Genomic DNA, 19,517 nt, shown 5'->3' on the forward strand with positions numbered 1-19,517 from the left:
ATTAACGTCTTATTTTTCAAATTAATCATTGGACTGAGAATTTCTCATGACAATTATCAAAGGAAATGACTCATTCCCCAGTTTGACTTATAACTGAGCTTTCCCCAATCTCTTCTTGTGTACTTCTTCCCACTTTCTCTCCTCCTTTCATAACATTCTCTGATGTCTCCAAGTTTTCCTCTCTATTATCTTTAAGAGAGGTTTTAGAATCGCAAATATCTTTATCAGCCTTCATACTAGTAGTTTCTCCATCAATGTCCCTTACAGTGTCATCATCTTCTTTATTGTTTTCTCCATAAATTATGTGAGGATCCTTATTCTCTACGGACTTGGGTTTATCTAATGTTCCAAATGGCTTATCATCTATGTGGCTAGGCTTATCAATTTCAAGCCGTTGACGTTTCCGTGACGTCATCTCCTCTTCACTGCTATCATCCTACGCTTCAATTTCAGCATTTTCTCTCCATCGCTGTTTTCTCGACTCGTGTGATGCTATCATCTCGTCAAGGGTCACTGTAATAAAAATTGGCATCAACCTATATTGTGCGCCTATAAGTCATTTGGACTCCTGCAATGGTAGGTCATCTGAATACAAATACAAGTCTGGGCAAATGAATATTCTTCAAGTTTGTGATTAATAAACATCAATCGTTTTACAATAAGTAATACAGTACTGTTAAGACCAAACTTGACAGTTAGTGAACTTCTTGTTCAGTATCAGTTCACCATCAGTGCCATCGTAGTGCACTAGGGTAAGACAAGGGGAAGACTAGGGAAAGACTAAATGCAAACCAGATAAGGTTTATTCAGTCTATAATAAAGGCTATCTTTATAGTGAAACTTAGAATGATGGGTGTAGTTTAAACAGATGTTTTAATGTTAATTAATTTAAAGAGAATACTTATAATCCATTTGGATCTTTCATGTAAATGATATAGATTTATTGAATTAAAAAACTGATGTTTTGTAAAAAAAGAAATTGTCAAACAAAGATATTTAAATGTTTTTGTTTTCTTTATTAATATGCATTGCATTATTTTGATATTAATTGATAGGTATAATGATATAACTTTGGTTCTGGGTTAAAGGGTTTCATCTTCAAACACTTATTGAACATAATGATGAAATGAATTCATAAGCCTTTATTTTAACAATAACAATACATTTTACAAGGATATAATGAAGTTGTTCGTTATTTAAAATAGGTAATCCTCAAGGTTCATACCTTATTGTTCCAAGCTCAAACTGTGAAATTGTTGTGCCATTGTTGATTCATTCAAAGGTTATAAAAAACAAGATTTTCTTCCATAGATCTATTCTAAAACTTATAATTTTATGTTTATTTTTGTTTAACAAATGTATTGTGATTTAAGGTGACAGCCTAACAGCAATCATTATCAAATAAGTACAACATTAATTATTATAGTTCATTTTCTAAATTGTACCCAGATTTATTGATTGCATTTCTAATTTGAAACACATAATAGATAAACATATATTTTAGAAGTTTTGTATAATTGGTTCTGCTGCTTCATTATTAAATGAAATACTATCCATTGAAGGCTACACTAAGCCTTCTTTAAGCACCCCCCCCCATAGTACACAATTCTGTGTATTGATCTTTATCTTTATTGCCTCCTGCTGTCTTTTAAATCTCAGATCTGTCAGTGTTTGACTTACCGTTTCATTTTGATAACTTTTTAAATCATATTAAAAGCATTATAACAATGCTTTAGAGTAAGAATAAGAGTAATGTTAGTTATTATTAATAATATCCCATTTATATGATTTATATCCTACAACATAAATGTAATGTTACTTTATTTGTTTATTATTTACTTCTCATCAGTAAAATTATTACATTGGCTATGCACATATTGTTTATGCAAGAATTGGTTGTGTATTAATAGGACAATGCTATTTTCTACTCTAAATGGTGTCACCTCCAACTATGGCCCCGAGCCAATAAACAAATACACAGGAAATTGGCCCCTGCAATGACACTAGTGCAATAAACAAGGGATACACAGCAGAGAATTAACATGACAATCTTCTTAAAACTAGGCAACTCAATATTTTCTTACAAATTTGGTTTTAGAGAAGAGATGTTAACAACATATGTTTTTTTATAAAAGATGGAAAATAGTTTATATTTATTAATTATATTTTGCAATTGCATTATAAATTTAAAAAAAACACAAACTATTTCTTTAGGACACTTTTCATCATTTGTTAATCAAATTGTTAAGAGTAGAGATATTTAATTTTAACCATGCATAACATGTATTTTAACATCAAATAGTAAGTTTAATAGAACTCATATTCATTGTAATGCCTGGTTAATGGTTGGATGCATAGGATAATTCCCTTTTTGTCATTTTTAAGTTATCACAGCAGGGTCCCTGATACTTCCTGTGTATTGTTTATTGTCCCGACCTATTGGGGCTAACATTGTTACAATGGGTAATCTCATTACAAAAGTATGAATAAGCATTTTATCATTTTCTAAACATTCAAAATTAATGCCTGGTTAGTGGGCCATTTGGTAGGATAATTCCCGTTAGTGCTCTTTTTATAGATAAAGATAAATAGATACATTCAGTATCAAATGCTCAAACTAGGTTTTTAAGATGTTTATTTATGAAAAGTAATGAAATTAATCGTGAATATAGTTACGTAACATCTATACAGGAAAGTTACAGACAATTGCAATATCATCTAGATTAGTATTTATAAACTTTTTGATGAAGTTATAATGTAATGCATATAAGAAAAATCTGTTTCTGAAGAAATAGCCTGAGCTTCTATTTTTAAATCTAATTAAGGCAAGGTATTTTTTTTCAACACTGCATGCATTTTTTTCTACTTTTAAATTACAATTACCTTTTTTTATCATAAGCATTGGTTTTGCATTCACTGTTTGAATATATAATAGTGCTGTTCACTTATTTACTAAGGATTCAGAATTATTACTTTGTAATCACTAATTGACTTTAATTAAATGTCTGAATTACCAAAACAAATGTTTGGATGTTACAATAGTAGCACAATTATATTGATAACACCCCTATTTTCAAATATTGGCTTACAAAGAATATTTATTGGATTTATTTAAGAAATGTTTTATTCTTATTTCACCTACATTAGAATTAAAAAGTTGACAAATATGACCAGTAAATGCTGGGTAGAAACCCATTGTCTTTAGTTACTGGCCCATTAAATGATGATCATCATAAAGTCATCAATAAATGCAGTATACTAAAATGTTTTATCACAAGTTAATCTGCTAGAGAAAAAGATCTTATCAGTTAAATTAAATCAATATAGTAAGGCCAATCTGAGTGGACCAGGAAAATCTATACTGGCTTATCAAATAAACTACAGACTACATTAGTTTATCCTTAGTGCACAAATTGTTCACTACTAGTGCACTCCTAGTGAACAAGAGTGTAAAGTTTGGTCTTAACAGTACTGTAGGTGATATATGATGATTCCAAGGGCAATTACAAAATAAAGCTGACTTAATCAAAGTCAATAAAACTTTGTCAGGAACTACTTTTCATCATGGGTGTGGTTTCTACCAATTGTGAAGTCGTTCCATGAAAAACTGTAGATTAGGAAGAAGTTTAAGTCTTAAAATGATATTAACCTACAGACAGAGAAGGTTGACAGACTGCCAAAGTGACCTCTATATACTTATTGTAGTCTCAAACAACTGATTATTTTCAGCGATGTTCCGATGATCAATTATAATCAAAAATTGATTGGTTGAGCCTGAAATTGGTGACAATTAATTGTATTTGGTCATAATTGATCATATATTCAGATTACTCCTGAACTTGATCAACCCTGTTGTACGGACTACTTACAGCCTCCCTGTCTCTCCATCAGCACCTTAGGATTCCTGTCTTCTACGAGCCATTCAGACTGCATCAGTAAAGGGGGACTCAGATCACACCAGCGCGCAATGTCACAGTCTGAAAAAATGACAGAAAGATGAGTTCAAATCCAGTTTACAGTAGATAAAAGAATAAGAAGCACATTTACTAGTTCATTTATCACCCGAATATTGTCTCACAAATATTTGAGAGTCCGATACATCAACTGTAACTTACAATACATGTAAAGTGAATCATGCCATCTTGATGAGACTTTTTGTTTATAATAAACCTGAGAATGTTTGAAAACTTACTCATCAAAAAGGCTTTCATAATTTAAAACTCATTATTTGAATTTTGTTTTTTGTCAGAAGTAAAACTACAACTTTAACTACATAGATAAGTGTCAAATATCTGAATATTTATAATAGGGTTCATAAACAGGAGGAATACATAAATATGCCAAGACTTGTCCGTTTTTCTTGATTTAATCCAGGGCAGTATAATTTCTATTGAACAACAAACAAGCTTAAGATTGCATAAAACATCTCTCCAAATCTAGGGGTCCTTTTTAAGGGTGTGAGTGGTCTAGTGATTTAGGTGTCTGCCCGTAACCCAACAGGTCTCAGGTTCACAAACCATGGGAACATTCTAATGGCCTCTTAGAAAGGACACAGTACTGGTTTCTGCTCAGGCAACTGACTCGAAAGTGATTTACATCAGTAACTCACATCAGCTTTCAGCTATCCCAAAAGTTGTGTGAAAATAAATATAATCAGAACACCTCCGTACCTGTTTCCACTTTAGCATTCTCGAGGTCATTCAGCATGCTCTCCACCATTGTTGCTCTGTGAAAAAATAAGAAGAGATGTTATCAATAAAAGTTTGATCAGCCAGGGGTTGTCAGCAAGATGGATAAGTAAATTTTTTCTGAGTTCTCCTATTTCCCCCACAGCATAAGACCACACTCTCGCGCAACATGACATGAGTGTGACTGTGTGACTAAGCTTAACTTAATATTACTTTCTTCACTGTTGTAAAAAATAAAGATGAAAATAAATCAATTGACCGCTGTCAATCATTTAAACACCACTTTACATGCTTTAGAACCAGCACAAACGCCAGTGAAAAACAAATTCTAATAAGGCAAGTCAAACTCATTACTTACTTGATGGAATGCTCAGCCCAAAGTTGCTGGAGGGAGGTGAGGTTGTCTTCATGGCATTCTGAAACATGAATGGGGAAAGTCTTAAAACTGTTTTGAAAATACTGGGCCGATTGTTTAGAAATTTGTTAAAGTAAGCAAGTATTAATTATAGAAGTGTTAACTTTTAAGTCTTAACTTCTCTAGAAGATTAATGAATTCACTTGTGATCTGCAGTATTTGTAACAAATGCTGTTTTAACAGTACCTGTCTTATTCAAATACATATGAGGATATCATCAACTTTTTATGTCTACAAGATAACAACAATATCGTTAGTCACGTTGTTTACTTTCGCAAAAATCTTTCACTACAGACGCCCGGACGGACGAACGGACTCACATACTACGTACACATTACCATCGCATAAGCTCTTCTGGCCTTAGGCCAGTAGAGCTAAAAATCATTTGTCTCCATTCTCGAACTTTTATATACAGATATAAGATTTTATGCATTTTGACTAAAATCCTTTATTGGACTTTCACCTCTGCTTTGGGACTCACAGACTTTTTAATTTTCTTATAGTAATAAGAATGCTTGACTCATAAATAGTGATGTTCTGATGATCGATTATAATCAAACATTGATTGGTTTGGTCTGCGTTTGGTTAATTACCGCCAATTTTCTCCTTTGAGTTCATACATACATCCGAAAGTGTTTAGTTGTTATCGGTAATAAATATCGCCAAAAGCAAAAACACTAAATAACCAAACATACACATAACATAATCACAGTTAAGAATTACGAGGTTATTGTACAAGAACAAAAAACGATTGTACTCCTCAAGCCAGAGTTATGGGCCTTGTTAAAGTGTAACTCACAAGCGTTTTGACTCTACTCCTCAAGCCAGAGTTATGGACCTTGTTAAAGTGTAACTCACATGCGTTTTGACTCTACTCCTCAAGCCAGAGTTATGGGCCTTGTTAAAGTGTACCTCACAAGCGGTTTGACTCTACTCCTCAAGCCAGAGTTATGGGCCTTGTTAAAGTGTAACTCACAAACGTTTTGACTCTACTCCTCAAGCCAGAGTTATGGGCCTTGTTAAAGTGTAATTCACAAGCGTTTTGACTCTGGCAAAAGAGTCCAAAAAAAAGAGTACCAAGTTCCTTTGAATGATATCTTGAACAGTATTTTTGGTTATTGCCAAGTCAACAGTTATCTCTGGGAATGCCAACAATGACACCCAGACCATGACTATACCTTAACCTTTTTTCATTTAAATGTGGGCATGCAAAACATGTCAAAATGAGAATCCTGTATCCTGCAAAACATTATATAAACGGTATAAGTTACTAATAAGGTGAAATAAGATCTGTGTTATATTAACTTACCAGCTTCGTAAATCCACTCAAATTCTGCTCCAAAGTCAGCGTCATACAAGCACAAAGGCGCGTCAGATGACATGTTATATTGCGGCTTACCCGGATTTTTCTCAATGTTCAGAAGTTCATCAACCACCTGAAAAATTAGTACATGGATTTCTATTATATAAATCTGATAACATTTAATTACCATTAATCTGAACATCATTTATAAAAATAATTACCAATATTTCCAATTTATTTTTTGGTTTCGATTTTAGTTTTTTCTTTGTTTGATCAAAATTTACATCAAAAATCCGAAATCACTCTTTCGAAATTATTTTGAAGTCAAAATTAGTGTCCCAATTGCAACAAGTATAAAACATTTTGTGAGAATTCCATTATTTAAAGCAAAAACTGTTTAATACACCTTAACTTTGCGATGGTAAATGCTATATGGCAAACTTGTTGCATCCATTGATTTGTAATTTAAATTATTTCTACCTTGTTCCCTTCATTTAGAAAAGTATAAACTATGAACATTAGAGGAGAATTACTAGTATTGAATTGCAATTATTAAAACTAGAGATTGTTCTTTTGAAAAAGTCCTTGTGTGGTCGTAATTGGGAAAAAATAAATGATGGACGTGAAATTAGTAATTTTGGACCCGAGACGAACTAACAGTGAAGTTTGGTTTATTCACCTGTATTGAATAGTGAAGAGAAAAAAGTGTTGTTGATTAATCTTGGAAAATGTAAACGAAGTTTGCATTGTATTATGTTTCTGGGCGCAAGCGTTATTCAATTATTGATCGGAAACCATTTTTTTCAGCTCAAGGTTATCATTACCTTGACCTTTGACCTACTGATTACAAATCATTAGGGATCATCTACATGACCAACTTGCATACCAAGTATTAAGTTCTTGGGTGCAAGTGTTCTTTTGTTACTAAGCGGTAAATGTTTCTTCACCTCAAGGTCACGGCAACCTTGACCTTTGACCTAATAATCTCAAAATCAATAGGAGTCACATGACTAACTAGTATATCAAGTATTAAGTTTCTGGGGAAAAGTGTTCTAAAGTTATTGAGCAGAAACCATTTTCAACTTAAGGTCATTGCCAACATATTGTTTTTTACCTGAAGATAACCTTGACCTTTGTCCTTTTGATCTCAAAATCAATAGGGGTCATCTTCTAGTCATGAACAACTAGCATTCCAAGTATGAAGTTCGTGGACCCAAAGGATCTTTAGTATTTGAGCGGAAACCAATTCTTCACATCAAGGTCATGGTGACCTTGACCTTTGACTTAGTGAACCAAAAATCAATACTAGTCATGACCAACTACTAGCATACCAAATTCCTGGGTCTAAGCGTTCTATTGTTATTGAGCAGAAACGAAGTGTGAGGTTCAGACTGACTGACTGACGGACTGACCGACAGACGGGGCAAAAACAATATGTCTCCCCATGAAAGGGGGTGACATAATAACTTGTATTGACCTTACTTTGTGTGCTTGCATCAATTAGCAAATTGTAAGATGTTTTCTATTAACTAAACACAATGCAAGGGAGATACCTAGACAAAAACCAAATACATACTTCAACAGAGAAGATGCTGCGAATCTGATGCCACAGGAACGCCCTCCCGACGATCGTGAGTTCGCACATTGTGAATCTGTCATCGGTCTCATCTAGAGTCTTGACTTCAACCTCCATGATTTTTCGAACATAGTTTGTAATGCCATCTTTAACATTGAATTTGCAGAAGTTGCGGAAGTCATATTCGCCAATCAATGTTTTTGCCAGCTTATTCCATGAGCTGTGTTGAATTAAACAAGAGGGCCAAATGGCCCTGAATCGCTCACCTGTCATATATTGCACATTGGTTTGATAAGAAATCTGGATGGTTCAAAGTAGTTAAGGTTTTTTAGAAGTCTGGGTCATTTTTTACCCCAATGCCAAAGTTTGGACAATAAAGGTAGAGGTCCACTTAATGATGTATTATGCCAAATAGTTCTAGTCCTTGTGAATTCGGAGAGAATTTTTTTTTATGCTTCTATTATATACAAATATTGAAAACCTAAGCCTATGAACACGGGGCGTGGCCAATAAACGATGCTTCATACCAAATATCTAAGGCCTTCGCCTTTTGGTTTCGGAGAAGAAGATTTTTTAAGTTTTCATCATATACATATATAAGGAAACCCATGACCGCCCGGGTGGGGCCATTTTTTGACCCCAGGGCCAAAGATTGAACAATATTGGTACAAGTCAACTAGATGATATATCATGCCAAATATCTAAGCTCTTGTCACTACTTGATTTTACGTGTGTATCTATATATGTATATTTGTTATTAATTGTTGTATGTGGCCCATATTGAAAATTGGTATGTGTACTAAATATGTTATCCAGTTTAAATTAAGACGTTACTTGTCTTTGTGAGTTCGGAGAAGATTTTTTCACTATAACACATATAGAGAAAACCCATCAGCCCCGGAGTGTGGCCAATTTTGACCCCAGGGCCATAATTTGAACAAATTTTGTAGAGGTCCACTAGACGATGAATCATGCCAAATATCTAAGCTCTAGGCCAAGTAAGTTCAGAGGAGAAGATTTTTTAAGGTTTTCACTATAAACATAAAAAGAAAACCCATGACCCCCCGGGGCAGGGCCAATTTTGACCCCAGGGCCATAATTTGAACAAACTTTGTAGAGGTCCACTAGACGATGAATCATGCCAAATATCTAAGCTCTAGGCCAGGTAAGTTCAGAGGAGAAGATTTTTTAAGTTTTCACTATAAACATATAGAGAAAACCCATGACCCCCCGGGGCGGGGCAAATTTTGACCCCAGGGCCATAATTTGAATAAATTTTGTAGAGGTCCACTAGACGATGAATCATGCCAAATATCTAAGCTCTAGGCCAAGTAAGTTCAGAGGAGAAGATTTTTTAAGTTATCACTATAAACATATAGAGATACCAATGACCCCCGGGACGAGGCCAATTTTGACCCAAGGGCCATAATTTGAACAATCTTGGTAGAGGACCATTTGGTGATCATACCTACCATATATCAACGGCCTAAGCCTTGTGGTTTGGGAGAAGAAGATTTTTAAAGTTTTTCCTTTTGGTTGCCATGGCAAGCAGAGTTCTGCATGGAATTGAATTCTTTGAACAACTTTGATAGAAGTCCACCCAAGGAACATCCCTATGAAGTTTTATTAATATTGGCCCAGCGATTTAGGAGGAGATGTCTTTTAAGTAAATTGTTGACAGACGACGCACGACGCATGACGGACGACGGACAAAAGGCGATCACAAAAGCTCACCTTGTCACAAAGTGACAGGTGAGCTAAAAAATCATAAAATCAGGAAATTTTAAGTCTTCAGATGATGTTTTTCTCCAAATCAATATTTCATGAAAATCAAACAGTTTTTAAAGTCACACTCATATTTTAAATCAATACATAAACATATATAACAAACAAATTTTGAGTAATAAACCTTTAACTGCTTACTATATAATGCATTTGTGGAAAATATATTACTGGTAAGAAGATTGTAACTGTGTATTTAAAAGATGAAAACGACTGGTGAGTCCTATAGATTTACAGTGATCAACTATCATTTCATAAGGTAGAAATACAGTGTTTTCTGGACCTTTCTTTCAAATTAAACATGCTAACCTTCATAAGAAACATGGTGTTGTATACATGTATATTCTTCATTTTTGGTAAATTAAAACAATTGAATTAAGTATGGTACATCTTATTTGGGAGTAGAAGTGCATCTTCTTAGTTTCCTTTGGAGTTCGTTACCCAAAACATCTTTTAAGCATTTTTGCCTTAAACAAGAGCTTACAAGTTATTACAACATAAAATTAATCACTCTTGTTGGCACAAGGTTGTGCGAGTATGTGGTCTTGTTGAGGGGTAAAACAGAGTACTTGGAGAAAACCCACTTGGTTGGTAACCATGGTTACCACAAATCAAACTCACATGCTGTTAAACCAATCCAGATTGCCTAGGTCAGAAGGGAGTGTACTAACCAATGGCTAACCGGACATGCGGTTAAACCAACCCAGATTGCCAAGGTCAGAAGGGAGTGTACTAACCAATGGCTAACCGGACATGCTGTTAAACCAACCCAGATTGCCTAGGTCAGAAGGGAGTGTACTAACCAATGGCTAACCGGACATGCTGTTAAACCAACCCAGATTGCCTAGGTCAGAAGGGAGTGTACTAACCAATGGCTAACCGTACATGCTGTTAAACCAACCCAGATTGCCTAGGTCAGAAGGGAGTGTACTAACCAATGGCTAACCGGACATGCTGTTAAACCAACCCAGATTGCCTAGGTCAGAAGGGAGTGTACTAACCAATGTCTAACCGGACATGCTTTATCTTTGAGGTAGGGATGCGGGTCTAACACTCGACACATCATCTTTATCTTCCGAACACATGTGCAAAGTCATTTTAAAATATGACAAAAATACAGTCAGGACACAAAAAAAACTATAAGGTATATGCATATATACTATATATAATGTCCAGGGCTGATCTTCATAAAGCATCTTAAGTCAACTCCTTACTCCTCATTTTCTTAAATAAAGTATCAAACTTATCATGATATATTAAGTTTTAACTTAATACAATCTGACATATTTCATTTCATTGCTTTAAATCAAGTTACATACTTTTATGTAAAAGAACACTGAATTCTTTTAATTTGACTATGAACGTTTAAGAAAATTGACTCAAATTAAGACTTGAGATGTTTTATGAATATCGCCAAAGGTGTATTACTTACCAGTATATTAAGGTCTCCTTTGGGGAAGAAATACTTGTACGTTCTTCTCCTGCAGCTGAACCTGAAATGATACCATTGGTTGACGGTTTACCGTAGGAATCCTCTTTCCCCGTTCTTTAATGTACTACAAACATGTCAGCTGCTCAGACCTTGCCAGTTTTGAATGTGTTATCTAAATATATGTTACAATTTCAGATTTAGGGAAAATGTTAAGAGATTTTCACATCATCAAAGACACCAATGCTATGTGACAATACTTTCGTGTAACTTGGTATACATAGCAAAACTTCTATAGATTGGAATGTATGATGTTTATTTACGCCCCCATCGTCTTTGACCCAAGTAAGGGTATCAGTCTTGTAAGGTAGTGGGGCTTAGCGCACAGGCAGAATGAAACCAACGTAAGGGCAATCCTGCTTTTAAAGTGCGCCAGAGTAAAGCAGTTGATATGACCTCGTATTTACCTACCAAAATACAGGTAGTATTTTCAGTGATGAGCCAGAGATTGAAGGTCAAGAGTCTTACATTCAAGAGTCTGCAACAAGTCCACACACTTCTACGGTTTTGGCAAACAGTTTATAAAGAAATACAATACAGTTTCCATCAACGGAGCATGGATTTCATCCAACTTGTAACTTAAAGCCATAAGTGTTATTGATAGGGATAAAATGATGATCAAGTATTGTTGATAATCGATTGCAAAATCTATTATCAAATGTGGCGTATTCTCTTAAACAAGACGCCAATGCGGCAACACCGCATTAAAGCCTGATTTTTATTTGACGATGCAATTTTGCAAACCGAGGATTTGAGCTAGTGACCTAGTATTTTTAACCAAAAAGACCCATATTTATACTGAGAATGTATGTAAAGTAACCAAATGTCATGAAAACTGAAAAAAAATCAATATCCTGCAGGAAAAAACTGTAATTTATGCTTAAATTCTATTATACTTTAATGTGACTATGATATCCTGGAGAAAAAAAAATGTAAAAGTTTCTTGAAAATCTATTATACTTAAATGTGACTAAGATATCCTGGAGAAAAAAAAATGTAAAAGTTTCATGAAAAGTTTCATGATTTAAAAAAAAAAAAATATGACATCAGGAAAATATTTCCTAAGATTTGACCTGGTGACCTAGTTTTTGATCTGAGGTGACCCATATTCACAAATGTTTAAGACAACAAGTAGACAAATATTCTGAGCAAATTTCATAAAGATTTGACAAAAATTAATGAATTTTTATGGTCGTGGAATTATTTCCCCTAACTCTGTAATTTGCTGAAATAAAATTGCGGTTCCTGTACACTGCACTCCCTCTCATTATGATCTATCACTGTATGAAGTTTTATTAAATTCCATATAATAGTTTTCAAGTTATGCTCCGGACAAGAAAAAGTAACAAAGGGCACTAACTATGTAATAAGCTGAAATAGAATTGCGGTTCCTGTACACTGCACTCCCTCTCATTATGATCTATCACTGTATGAAGTTTTATTAAATCCCATCCAATAGTTTTTAAATTATGCTGCGGACAAGAAAAAAGTAACAAAGGGCAGTAACCCTGTAATAAGCTGAAATAGAGTTATGGTTCTTGTGCACTGCACTTCCTCTCACTGTGCTTTACCATTGTATGAAGTTTCAATGAATTCCATCCAGTACTTTTCAAGTTATACTCCGGACAAAAAAAGTAACAAGGGGCAATAACTCAGTAATAAGCAAGAGTAGAGTTATGGTTATTGTACACTGCACTTCCTCTCACTGTGCTTTACCATTGTATGAAGTTCCAATGAATTCCATCCAGTACTTTTCAAGTTATACTCCGGACAAAAAAAAGGAATAAGGGGCAATAACTCAATAATAAGCCAAAATAGATTATGGCTATTGTACACTGCACTTTCTCTCATTATGATCTACCATTGTATGAAGTTTGATTACCATTGGATAAAAACTCTTGATTTTATTACATAAAATTTCATGTATTTATGTATGTAAAACAGAATGTACTGTACAGCATGTATAGTTCCTTACCAGGTCTTTCATGCGCTGTCATCCCTTCTCTCACCTTCACCCCAACCCCCGACAGCAAGTTGCTGCGTACATCAAGAAAGACAACCTGGAATGTACAAGAAATGTATTTTAATTGCCACTTTTGAAACTCTGTTAACCTCTGTCAATAACTTAATATATTGTTGCATTTGGTCAAATTCTTTCTGAAGAAAAACAAATTTTGTATCAGTTGTTTTTGGACTAGGGCACTTGTGACCTAGTTCATAGCCGTAATCGCGATGTCTGCATTTTCAGACCGAATCTGGGGGTTCACTGACGTAATGTATTCATACACTGTATTTTGATTGGATTGCTGTTAGCAAATTTGAATAATCAAAGTAGTACCATAACTGATTACAATGAAAACATCCAATAAAAATAGTTCTCCTAAAAAGACAAGCTAATTGTATGTTCTTTTAATGAAGCACAAGAAATGGGTACGTAGCGAGTGAGTTAATCGGGTTAACTACATGAATGTTCTTGCATACGGTCAGATTAAATGCAATAAGAATATGAACATATTGGAAAAGTACGCATCGACATTTTCCGTTAAAAGCTCTTGATTGATAGACTGGTAGCCGCTTTCTCTTTTATCCGAAAAGAGACCAGTATCAGCTAACCACGGTGCCCGTCACGCATTCGAAATGTCTTGTGGGTACGTAAAACAAATCGAGCTTGCGGTCTAAGTATTAAACAACCAAGATATTCGTTGTGTTTTTTTTTTTTAAAAGTATTGTTATCCTTTGTATAGAATGTTGGTATTAATTCATTAACAGGGCTGTTCTTTTTTTCGACATAATTTGCATGTTGCCGTGACATTTTCTTTTTAAATACAAAGTTTATTTTTTAACTAATCATTGCATATCACTCAGCACTTTTAAAATACAGCATGATTTTTGGTATTGACTGTTTAAATACTATTAATGTAAAATAAAAAACCATATGCCGCGTACCTGTATAACGTTATAACTTGTGTTCTTGAGGAAAAGTAAATTCGGGTACCAGTCTACTGTATTGACTCATTCACTCTGATCAGAGCGGTCGAATGATTCACACATGTACATGTTATCACTACTTCCGGATGATGATGATGTAAATTTTATACATGTTATATTGAAGAAATTTATCAATAAAGTCGCCATTGAATGATTACCACCATCAAACGGATTTATTGTCATATTACCGTGGATAGCATGTTTAATTTGACACGTAGAATTTCAAGCAATACAAGTTCGTTTGATAAAATCATGTGATTTCAATTTTGCAAAATGGAGATAAAGAAATATCAAATATGAGCATACTTACTTATTTTTAAAGTTTCATTTTAAATGAAGCCAAATGTATGAATATGTGCATAGCATCTGGCTTATGAATATGATGAGTGTTTACCTATGTGCATAGAAATGTCTTGGAGCCATTCTCAGTGTAAGTACATTTTGTTCAATGACATTGTGTGATAAACCATCGCCATTTGCCTGCTCACTTTTGATTTCTACTCTTATTATGCACCAGTCAATTGTTACCACCCCCTCGGGTTTTACTAGGGAAAAGGGCAGTGTTTTCACCTTTCAACGGTGCCCTCGCAGTGCCTGATGATTGCGGTGGTTTTGTCTTCCCGCAAAAAAATAGCGGGGAATTACCCTTACCTAAGATCCTTGGGGTGCGAGGTTATTTGGCAGGGATTTTACCACCAGTTCGTTCCCGCAGGGTAGGGCAGGGATTTTATAGGGGATTGGTTGGACTGAAAGTCAAAGTATTCCCCAGACCTGGAGGGGGGGCGTGGTTACATTTGACTGGTGCATAAAGTTCTTTTTCTGAAGACGCTTTGAGCTCACTTTTTGTTTCCTTGCCAAGAATGAAAATCAGTAATCACCCAATGTTGTGGCATAGTGAAGTAATGAAGATTTAACCTCACAACAGTCTTTCTTAAATGCTGTCCAGGCTTTTTTTATGCTTAAGAATAACTTACCTGGAGATGTCAGACCAGAAATCGTCTTGGCATGAGATTTGATTACTATGGATCAGCATGCACCAGTCAATTGTAACCAGGGCCCCCACATCCGGGGGTATACCGGGGAAATGGGCCGTGTTTTTACCTTTCAGGTGGCCCCGCAATATCGGGTCTTCATGGAAAATACAGTGCGGATGTGGCTTAACCTAATGTCCCTTGGGTGCTGGGGGGATTTGGTGGGGACTTTGCCATCAGATCATCCCTGCAGGGCAGGGATTTTAGCTTGGGTTGGCTGGACCGAAATTAAAAGTCCCCGCTATTCCCTGGACAGTGGGGGGGGGGGGGGGGGGGGTGCATGGTTACAATTAATTGACTGATGCATAAGCTTGCGTATACATACAGATTCGGTGTTTTGGTGCGCAGTTGACAAATTAACTAATTACTTATTAGAAGTTAAGAATATATATTTATTTATATAAGTTATACTTTGCAATTTAAATCATAGATTTAAAAAAGGTAACCTGTATCAATAAATGCAATTATACATAAATAACTGTGCAAATCTTTATGAATCATCCAACTATGAGTACCTTGCAAGGTCTATGTTATTTTTAAAAAAAAATATACTAAGGGAGCTTTCAAGATTAGCTTTCCAATCGCATACACAATGCAGTTTGAAACCTTGATAATTCAAACAAATCTTGGTTGCAGACCATTACTATTAAATATTTGATAAGTCACAGACATTATAAGGTACATTTTAAATGGGCTGTACTCAGTTAATAATGAAAAAGAAAAAACTTTCTTTTTTATAGAAACCTGCCATTAACTTGGTATCGATGTGTACCGAATTAATGCATTGAAACTTACTAACTGATGATGCACATAGTTTACAAATGATTTATTAATAGCAGTTATTTCGTGTTTTTTCCATTAAAAAAGATTACTAAGTACATTGTATGTCTACCGAGTATAATTCATTCCTTATGCGTAATCTGCCCTAGATGTTATTACGTGATTTAAGCGAGTTAGGTATATATCTGGAAATTCCACCCAGTCTTCATAGCATAGTGGATTCGATAATTCAATATTTTATTTACAAAAACGATATCAAAGAGTAAAATATTTCATTAAAAAATTGTCCTTAGATTCGTTAAAGAAAAAAATCCAACTTTTTGGTGCCATTCTGGTGTACAGTCCCTTTAATAAACAACAAGTGAAGCCAATGCTGTATTAAATTTGAGAGCTAGAGACAGACAAAAAGAAGACAGTACAAAGTTCATCAAGTGTGACCAATTTGAGAATACCCGGTACCTTACGTAATTTATAAATATTCATGCGATTCAGACAATTTAAATGCTTGAAATCACAAAAAAAACATTCCCTTGAATTATTCCTGTCATAGTTTAAACTCATAATCAAATTTCAATGCACAGCATTTGAAATAATTTTAAACAGATGAAAAACTGTTATTTTTAAAAAGCACAATACATTGTTTATCTTTTATGTGACCTAACATTAATATAAGAATTTATTCAGATCATAATTTAGAGACTTTTCTTGCACTTAAATGTGAACAAGTATGCTTGGGATTGAACACTAAGAAAAACAAATTTCAATGAAATTAAATGAAGCACAAAATATACAAAAATTGAAACTGTTTAGACTTTCAAAACTTTAACATTTATACTAAATACGGTTACATAAAATAATGAATACATTTGTAGGATTTGATATCCCACTAAATGTAACCGTCGGCTTCGTTCATTCTAAACTTTCTCTCAGTGATAAGCAATAAATTTTATTCACTGCAGTTGTTTTCTAACTTTATGAAAATAAGAACAATGGAAACAATGCATTTACTACTGTTGATCAGTGCAGATTGTGGGAGGTCATGGTTGATTTCACTGAACCACCAATAAGCCCTGCCGAAATTGGATTCTAATTGGTCAGTCAGGTGTTTTTGGTAGGCATGATTAGTATGAATCTTAATTTTAACCATCATTTATGAATGTTTACCAAATCATTGAATATTGAAATAACAAGCGAAATGTTAGTTTGAATGATGAAAGCCATAAAATATGTGAAGTATTCAAAAAGAGACCATTTTCCAGCTTGTGTAAGTATCGAGAAAAGTATTAAGTAAACTTATTTATTGTTTATCTGGAAAATATTGAAATCTCATGTTTAGGCTTGATTGCTATGTTATTGCAATATGTTTTATTCATTGCAATATTAATGTAAAACACTTTTAGATAAAAACTAATGGTATTGGTGATATGAGAATGATCTCGTAAGTCTTTAAAATCCCTTTTGGTATTGTGAGGAATTTGCTCCAGTCTTGATCAGTTTAGCTTTTGAAGATTTTCAAAGTAACTGCAAAACAATTCCAGCTGCCTAGAAAGACTATGTCAAACCCTGACCAGATAAAATTTCTAGTGTTTTCAAATTACCACCTTGGCAATGGTTTTATCATAACATAGGATATTAATGCTAGTGGTTTTAAAGAAAATGCTAGTGTTTTTGTATTCGAAATGATATATCATAAGTGGCACTAAATTGAACATAATTTGTAGTTCTCATTGATAAAACACATAGCCCCAAGTACAAGTTGATCTAAGATTTAAGGCTTGGATGGAGTCAGGTCAAGAAAATTGCATGTAACATTGTCAATACATTGTACTTTCCAACGCAAGAACTGTTTGTTTATTCAAGTATATAATGCAATCCCCACACCAAGGAAATGCAGTATTGCTTAACCAGCTCAATTGACATCATGAGTTGGACATTAAATTGCTGCAATTAAAGGCACATCTAGATATCAGAATTATTCAAACTCTGATTTAGCAACCTTATTATAGTTTAATATATGAACTACTTTTGCGAAATGAAAGCTTTTTTAGATTTACAAGGATGGGTAAAAGTATGTGTAGTAAAGTAAATGTACTGCAACACCTGATACATGTTGCCTAGGAATCTTTCAAATTCTAGGCACTCCAAATGTTACAGTTCTATTCAATTCGGAGTGCCTGAAATGAAAGCTTCTTGATTCTACATTCAACATCTTTCTGTATGACCAATGAACAGGAGAATCATGAACCTACAACCATTTGCAACAACTTGAGATAAGGAGCTATCAGGACAGAGACAGAGGACAATACAAGAATGGCCGACTGTTGCATTTAATGATGTCTTTTACAAATATTATCCAAAGTATGGCCCTGTGTTTAAAGCTCCTTTGCAGCTTGCAAGCAGTTTTAGTCTAAAGTTTAAGCTAGCCCATTAAACAGTGACCCCTTGTGATGTGAGCCGATTTGTTTAATGCTTAGAACATGGTTATCAACATTCCCCTAAATGAAGCCCTAGTCCATCAGTGCTTTCAGCACTTTGATTATTTATATGTAGTTTTCTCCCTTGGATTGAACAGCAAGTTTATATCCTTAATCTGTTAATATTTTGTTTTGACATTCTTAGTTAGACAATTAGGTAATTTCATTTGAATATAAGCTGAAGGCAATGATACATTATCAAACTTCAGAAAGTCAAACTTTTGTCTGGGTAACTGAAAGATGTGCATACTTGGACTCAATAAGCTTGCACTTTATAAGGGCCTGGAACAGTTCGCTTAGTGTGTTCCACTTCCTCTGTGCCAGCATATCCTGTGTAGTCGTGGCCGAGGTACATGATCGTCAGGGCTACATGGTGTACCTGTGAAAGAAATCGTAACAATAAATAACATAACTTTTCTTACAAATAACAAGAGCTGTCACACAGCGCGCTCGACTATTCTGCCGCTTTTCAGTGTAAGGATTGAAAAGTTTTGGCGAAACATGCATGGATCACTGTTAGATTAGATTCCAATGCAATACATGATGTGCTGAGATATTAACATAAATGTGGTTACATGCAAAATTTTAACCAGAATTTTTAAGTGTAATAATAAAGGGCAATTATTTTGCATTAAATGCAAACTAGAGTTATCTTACTTGATTATTTTAGTAGGTTGGATGGTTCAGTACCATTTTATGAAGTCTCAATGCAATACATCCAGTAGTTGCTGAGATATAAACTTAAATGTGGTTACATGCAAAACTTTAACCAGAATTTCTAAGTCGAATAATAAACTTTTAAGAGCAATTATTTGCATAAAATACAAATAAAACTTATCTTACTTGGTTAATTAAGTAGGTTGGATGGTTGAGTACCATTGTAGCTAGTCTCAATGCAATACCTCAAGTAGTTGCTGAGATATTAACCAATGTGTGCTTGCACGCAAAACCTTAACCAGAATTTCTAAGTCGAATAATAAAGGGCAATTAT

At 34.4% G+C, this 19,517-nt stretch overlaps 2 protein-coding genes across 2 annotated transcripts; both read right to left on the bottom strand.

The window, feature by feature from the left end:
• Nucleotides 1–392: 392 nt before the first annotated feature.
• On the bottom strand, nt 393–7,658 carry LOC128203255 (tRNA pseudouridine(38/39) synthase-like). The gene is made up of 6 exons (XM_052904580.1): nt 7,521–7,658; nt 6,413–6,539; nt 5,047–5,104; nt 4,671–4,726; nt 3,870–3,977; nt 393–513 (listed from the first exon to the last, which is right to left on the bottom strand). The coding sequence occupies exons 2-6, from the start codon at nt 6,483–6,485 to the stop codon at nt 437–439; spliced, it is 372 nt and encodes a 123-aa protein (XP_052760540.1). The 5' UTR covers nt 6,486–6,539; nt 7,521–7,658; the 3' UTR covers nt 393–436.
• On the bottom strand, nt 7,035–18,853 carry LOC128246071 (tRNA pseudouridine(38/39) synthase-like). The gene is made up of 5 exons (XM_052964279.1): nt 18,746–18,853; nt 13,229–13,313; nt 11,197–11,257; nt 7,983–8,202; nt 7,035–7,085 (listed from the first exon to the last, which is right to left on the bottom strand). The coding sequence occupies exons 1-5, from the start codon at nt 18,851–18,853 to the stop codon at nt 7,035–7,037; spliced, it is 525 nt and encodes a 174-aa protein (XP_052820239.1).
• Nucleotides 18,854–19,517: the final 664 nt, after the last annotated feature.

The sequence above is a fragment of the Mya arenaria genome, chromosome 9 (assembly GCF_026914265.1).
Source record: "Mya arenaria isolate MELC-2E11 chromosome 9, ASM2691426v1".
NCBI classification, from domain to species: Eukaryota; Metazoa; Mollusca; class Bivalvia; order Myida; family Myidae; genus Mya; species Mya arenaria.